Genomic DNA, 7,399 nt, shown 5'->3' with positions numbered 1-7,399 from the left:
CGCTCCTGTGTCGTTGGTGGAGTGTTTCTGCTTTGTGCCACCTGGGCACTGATTTGTGCCAAAATTGGTGATATTGTCTAGTTGTAAGTGTGTGTAAGTGTTGGGTGTGGGTTGTTGCTAAAAATAGCAGATTACGTAGATGGAGGGAACAAAGAAGATTACATGGGAATCGGGATCACATTGAGGAGTGAAGGGCTGGAAACAAGAGGGATGAATCAACAGTCTATACATGTAGAATGCTTTGAAGTAAGGACACCTTGAAGAGAACAGATAAAGTAGATGGATGATCTCTCTCTTGTAGCGAGGTGGTGGGTGAATATGCAGATTGTTTCCCCCATGTCTCAGTGGTGAGGTAACATTTAGAGGAAAAGCCTGCAGCGAACTATAGCAGGATGACTGAGGAATAAAACACGAGGAGCCTACAAGGAGGTAGTCTATAAGACACTGACGACATACATAATGTTTCCCCTTCCTATGAATATCTATGAAGTTTGCAATTTGCAAATGACCTGCTTACATGAATTATGTGTTTTTATGGCCCCAAGCATGTTGAGTAAATAAATATTTTGTCATACCTTTGGTCAGAATGTCTTTAAATGCTGTTCTGCAGCATTTAAATGATGTTCGCTTTACATATTAAGTAGCTTAATTGTTCATTTAGGCTATTATTCAGATTTGTAACTTCTTAAGTCCCACGTTAAAGACATAGTTTAATATTATTTTGTTAAAGTATGTTTTTCATACTTTTTCAGACTAAACTCACACCAGTAATGTCCAATGCCATTGTAGTGGTACACAGATCTTGACTTTAACAAGTGCCAGACAGCTCCTATTCAAGCAAGCATTGCTCCCCTGACACAATTATTTACAATATTTATGAGTTATAATTAGTTGTTACACATGATGTTAGCAGTGTGTCAGCAAGAGGCGGCCTTATCAACACAGTACCACATTTGAGGAAATGACCACATTTGCAGCCGCGGCTGCTCGCAAACTCTCTATACTTCATTAGTGTTTCCCGCTCCCATCTCTCTTTATTTTCACCCTATTTCTCTTTGTTTCTTGTAAAATAGAATTCATTTTCAATCCCAGACACCATTTTTCTGCAGCAGAAGTGATGAATCCTCTTTCCTGCTACTAATTGTATTTTTTAGCTATTTTATTTGCCTATAAAAAATTCATGTTTTCCCCCCTCTTCCCGCCTTTAAGATAGATGCCCCGGGCAAGATATTCGTATTGTGTCTAAGGAGTGGCAAAATTGGGAGAAATGGCGTGTCAAGCTAAAGTTTGGAGGGGGAATTGATGGCAGGGAGAGCACATGGTTGTTGGCCTTGCTAATAGATGGAAATTAACTCTAACATGCATTTCAGGCTAAAGGAACAAATAATAAACAGCCTCTGTGGCCTTGGGCCTATTCAAGCATGAAAAATGGCTGTAACTCGATGTTTAAGAGAGGCAGACGACTCTTTAATTGTCTCGTATTTTGTGCTTCAGGGACAGTGATTTAAATTACATTTCATATGTTGTTGTTTCTTTCTTGTTTCTTCCATAGTTATGCTTGATTTAAGTCTACAAAATCTAAAAATGTGATACTGATATTTGTACACATTTTGACTGTTCTCACCAGGAAAAAAACTGTATTTGTTGTTTGTCCTAAACATCAACCTATAGTGATTTTTAGGACAGGCTAACAGCCGGTCAGCATAGCATAAAGACTAATTCCTTGCAAATGGCGAATTGTTGTTTCTACTGTTTTTGTACGGATTAAACAGGATATGAGCTGGTAGATGGATTTTGTTAACTTAGTTAGTTTGTTTGTCTGAACTAGAATTAAACTTAGTTTCAGTTGTGTAATTGTTTTTCACTTTGTAACATATTCATTAATTTGACAACACATGCGCAGCATTTCGAAAACACAACCAAATACATAAATTCACTGCAAATACACAGTGCGTTTGCCCTTGTTGGCCACCATATTTTTTGCTTAATTTATTTAATTTTGTTGCATATTTTCCATAACCCTAAATCAACTGAAGTCATGTTGCAACAGTGAGTGAACCTGCCCACTGGGCTGTTATTCCTTAATTACAAATGAACAATTATACAGCAAATGAGAACGCAGAATATATGAACATATTGTTTTCCCTCTTTATCTCTTACATTTGTTTTTTTTAGGATGGTTGTTAACAAGAATTTTTTTTTGTGGAAAAAATAATCTGCATCCTGCCCACACATTATTATACAGGTTTAATTCATCCTGTTTATGGCAGGCAGGCCATTCAGGGTTTGGTACAGAGTGAAGGTATTTGAGGGAGAGGATGTTGAGGCGGAATTGGTATTCTCACCGGCTCTGTTTGAGTGTGGCTTTGTTCCAAAGTGGTGTGAAGAAGAAGAGATGGACAGAGAGAGGGGGAAGGGGAATGGGGTGCTTTCTGGTGAAGGTCAGCGGGTTAAGCCGATGGGGATCCTTGGAGACGGGGCCCTGCCGAAAAGATGGTAATACCGCAAGCCATGATTCATCGCAAAGGCATCCATCACCCTGTGTGAGTGTGTGTGTGTGTGTGTGTTTACAATGACGTCATCTACATCAGTCCCCAGACTGTCAGGAGCTGACAGGCAGGGGCTGTGGAGGAGCAGTGTTTTCGTTTCAACAGGCAGAGTGATGGACTGCCATTGTGGGGGCGGAGCTGCTCTCTGAATGGCAGGTGCCACGCTGTTTGCTGTGCTCATGGGAAGTGGATTTGAGTTTGTTTGCGTACTGTTTGGCTGCAGCACGAACAGCTTGACTAGACAGGCGAGCTCCTGCAGAGCACATTAGCTGCTTTTGATATTTTATATCTTCGTCTACTTCATGTTCAGTGTCTTGAGCTCAAGTTTCATTTTAATCACAGTTTACATTATATACAGCTGCCCCCTGCTGCCATCTCTCTCCCTGCTACAGTCTGACGCAGGATAATTGAAGGGAGCGACTGTGCGAGACAGGGAGATGAGCTGTAACTATCAATATGGGCCAGAGCCTCTACCAACTGCGGGAGCTAAAATAGCTTTATAACACTAATGAATTTGTCTTTTACCTGTGTTTACATATGGTTATAGAGTTCAGACGTTTTGTAAGGTTTTTATGTTTAGCTTGGTTGAAACTGCTCTAATCATGTCTAATGTTGCTGCTGTCTCTCGGTCATGCCGCTTTGCTCTATACAACATAAGGAAAATCAGGCCCTACCTCACTCAGTACGCCACCCAGCTTCTGGTATAGGCCATGGTTATCTCTCGCATCGACTATTGCAATGCCCTCCTAGCAGGTCTCCCAGCTTGGGCAGTGAAACCTTACAAATGGTTCAGAACGCAGCAGCACGTCTGGTTTTTGATCAGCCCAGACTGAAAGACTCATGTCACTCCATTACTCAGTGACCTCCACTGGCTCCCCGTGGCCTCCAGAATCAAATTCAAGTCACTAATGCTTGCATACAGAGTGACTACTGGGTCTGCACCCATCTACCTAAACTCCATAATACAAACTTGCGTTCCTTCTCTGCCGCTACGCTCCTCCAACGAACGCCGCCTGGCTCTGCCATCCCTTCACACAAAGCAATCCCAGTCCGGCTATTCTCATCTGTGACAACACGATGGTGGAACGAGCTACCACACGCCATCAGAGCAGGGGCGTCCCTCTCTAACTTCAAGAAGCTCTGAAAACTCATCTCTTCCGAGAACATTCCTCTTATAAACCTCTAACTCCTGTATTGATTGCACTTTTTTGTTTTGATTGCACTTTTGTTAACTCTTACTTCCTTCCCTAGGTATCGACCCCATTGATGTGATATGTACTGTGAGCTCTTACTAGTACTTATTGCTCCTCTTACTAGTATGTATTGTCAGTTGTAGATCTGTATTTGATGCTCTGTTGATGCTTATATGTTGTTCCTCAAATGTAAGTCGCTTTGGATAAAAGCGTCTGCCAAATGAGTAAATGTAATCAATATTAACAATCGATTAAATGATTGCATAATGGGTTGCTTGTAGTGACAGTCTCACAGAATTATCAGTGGGCTCTGCAGTTCCCCTCGGCTCTGAGTGTTTTAGTCTCCTTGTGTGCTGCCATGGTGCAGCTTGTTTCTCTGTCCACAGAGTGGCCAAAAAATTCTATTTACGGAGGTTAAAAGATGCATTCATTGATATTTTTTGACACCGGGGGTCAGAAGACCTCAAAACAAACTGGCACATGTAGTCCTGAAATATAATCATTGTATAATGGCTTATAAAGTTGTTTTGGCTAATATGCAGTTTGGAAAACCTATTTGTCAGCCTTTTTGTGCTGGGCAGGTAGTTTACAGTGGGTGAGTTATGTTATCTCAGAACAATGAAACTTGGCATCATAAATGTGCATGATTATTTCCTTTGCAGGTTTTGGCAGCACAAACCATTCTGCAGTGTGAACATTCAAAGAACATTCGCACACTCCTAAAAGTCTATAAATATACGCTTAGTAACTTAGTAGTAAATAAGCAATATAAGAAATCCCAGGACAATGTGCAGATGTTTGACTAGCTCATTAGGCGGTGGCTATTACTGTTCAGTCTGGTGGTTTCACTCATTAGCAAAAATGTATGCAAAAGCTAATCATCCAAATCATGAACTTCAGGCATAGTTGATAACCCATGATCTGTGAAATAAGAGATCTATTTATGTACTTTAAACAAAAAAGAGCAATAAGTGAATTTAACTCCACATTTTGTCCCCAGAAAGATTTTGGCAGTTCTCATTAAATGTGCTTATCCTGTTGTACATTTACATTTCTAAAAAGCCATATTCTCTGCACATCTATCAAAAAAAAAAAAAAAAAACGACGTGATTAACTCAAATCTATGTTTTCCCAGTAGGATTCCTCACTCAGTCTTGAGGCTATACAGTGTTAGTCCCTTCTGCTGAGGTTTAATTAAAGCAAAATCCAAAAAAGAGTGATATCACCGCAGGACAAATTCTCACCTAAAAAATGTGATTGTCCGTGACTGCATGTAGGAGCTACATAGTGAATCAGCCTTAGTTTTACTCCCGAAGTTTACCGTTTGTTTGAGTCCTCCATTTGGCTCCTGGAATACTGACCCAGTTTAGTGGTGACTCTTGGTCGGCCTTAGTTGGCAGGCTCCACTGAATGTTGGGTCACAACTTTGTCCCAGTGGCCGACTGTCCCGGGAAAGCAATTCATAATATCCACATAATTATCTGCCATGCGTCCTCTTGTGCATGACAATAATCCCTTTGGTAGAGGAGAGAAAAATAAAAGCAAACAGACAGAAAGATAGACAGAGAGAATATTTTAATGTTATATAATAGCAGACTTTTACTTTAGACATTTAGGCAACCTTCCTACTTGGGCAGTGAGATCAGAGAAGAAGAGGAGATGGGGAGGATGAGTAAATGAGGCCAATGAACACAACAGGGGGTCCTCTGGCACCTTGCACACATACAGTTCATGCCAAGAGAGGGACATCTCTCAGCCCTCTTAACGAGAGCCAGTGCGGCTCTGGTGGCCAAGCAGCATGTGTGTATTCACATGCATTAGTGTGTTTGCAGTGCAGTCGTGCAGTGCTGCTGCCTGCATCCATAATTAAGCCCAAGACACAGCCATCAACAGGAATATAATTGGCCGGTAGTAGTGAAGGGGGAATGGGGGGTGGGGAGGTGGAGGAGAGTGCTGCAAACTTTCTGAGATAGAGAGGGGGAAAAAAGAAGAAGATGGAGAGAAAGCCATTTACATGCTAATGCCGTCCACAGCCCTTCAACAGCTTTGTTGGGTACCTTGCCCGCTACCCCCGAATAAGCACTTGGCTGGCAAGCTGGTCTCTGTTTACACAATAAACAAACAGCAACGAGGTTAAAGTCTTTTCATGCATCTTTTTGTGCGTGCCTACAGTATTAGCAACAGTCAGTTGTTGCATAACTGTTTTGTAATGTCTGAAGGACTCAGTGATTGCTTTTCGGCCTCTTTGTCATGCCTGGCCTTTTTCTTGTTTTGTTTCCTAGGCGACAGAATGGGCACCGGACGAGGAGACCGGAGGTCCTGTCAGAGCAAAGGCAAAACAGAGGTAACCTCAATCCCGCCCCCAATTACAACACTTCGTGTCAGTGCTGCCTGGTTTACAGAGAGGCCATTTTGATATCTACTGGCTGTTGTGGCAAGGTCCTTATGGGCCTCATGGGAGTGCTCTGTACAGAACAGCTATTTCAGACCCTTCAATCAAGAGTTGTTTTTCTTGCAGTGAGGAGAGAGGGCAAATGGAAGGGAATGAAAATATAGAGAGCCTAGAGCAAGATGATACATAAAAGTACTTCCTTTCAAATATGATAACCAACACTGCGATCAGCTGTCTTATTTTCAGTTGTGAGAACTGATGGCAACGTCATTTTTATCTCCCACAGCTCTATAGAGCCAAGGGTGATGCCTAATACACAAGAGAGACAATCAATTCTCTGTGAAACCTGCATGCATCACTGCAATTGCCTCAGTTCTTTGCCACGACAAACAAACACCACTATTAAAATAAATGATACATAACAGAAAATGTTTCATTACCAATAAATCTATGTCACGCCTTTGTTAAAGCAGATTTGACTCTTTTCACTGAAACACATACTTGACTTACTGTAGAGCCTCTGTCGATGTCACAAATAGGCTTCCATTCAGTGGCAAACGAGTATTCTTATTTTTGAACAATGGACTTAGAAGAATGAAAGCTGCAGACACTGAATTGCTGTGGTTTGGTTGCATGCAAGTCTGATACCAGAGGACTGGGTCCATTGTTCTTCTCAGCAAACATCAAAGAATATTTAGCTGCCACCTTAGCTTTTCTCTGCTCCACTGTGACTTTCTGAAAGCTTTCTTCTTCACCCACTTCTCTGCAGATTGAATGTCAGAACTACAGAGGTCCTGCTAGTGAACAAGACTGAGGTCATGACCTGCGGAACCAATGCTTTCCAGCCATTATGTATTAGCAGAGAGGTACAGATAAGTGTGTGTTTGTGTCTGTAGTTTTGTTGAAATTCAGTGAAAACACTGTAGGCTTAATCCCTTTCTTCCGTTGCTCCCTTTTTCTCTCCATCTCTGTATCGCCCTGTGTTTCGCCGTCACAGGTAGGCAACATGAGCAGTGTGCTGGAGCGCGTGAATGGTGTGGCACGCTGCCCATATGACCCTCGTCACAACTCCACGGCGGTGGTGACAGAGAGTGGAGAACTTTATGCTGCCACTGTCATCGACTTCTCTGGCCGTGACCCGTCATATACCGCAGCCTGGGCGGCATGCCACCTCTCAGGACTGCACAGTACAACTCCAAATGGCTCAATGGTACAGTAGTAAAGCAAGAACTGCCACATATGATTTCTTTGACTCACATGAAAAG

General features: G+C 42.2%; 1 protein-coding gene across 1 annotated transcript; it reads left to right on the top strand.

The window, feature by feature from the left end:
• Positions 1-6,024: 6,024 nt before the first annotated feature.
• LOC119884845 (semaphorin-5B-like) lies at positions 6,025-7,344 on the top strand (the record flags this gene model as incomplete). Its single annotated transcript, XM_038695143.1, has 3 exons — positions 6,025-6,086; positions 6,904-7,000; positions 7,132-7,344. Coding segments are annotated over 3 exons (372 nt in total), but the record flags the coding sequence as incomplete, so codon positions are not given.
• Between the last annotated feature and the right edge of the window lie 55 nt (positions 7,345-7,399).

The sequence above is a fragment of the Micropterus salmoides genome, unplaced genomic scaffold, assembly GCF_014851395.1.
Source record: "Micropterus salmoides isolate LMB-PRFRI ecotype aquatic unplaced genomic scaffold, ASM1485139v1 Ms_hic_scaffold_3716, whole genome shotgun sequence".
In the NCBI taxonomy this organism is placed as follows: domain Eukaryota; kingdom Metazoa; phylum Chordata; class Actinopteri; order Centrarchiformes; family Centrarchidae; genus Micropterus; species Micropterus salmoides.
The sequence above is the reverse complement of the archived record's forward strand: the minus strand, read 5'-3'. Positions and strand labels throughout refer to the sequence as shown.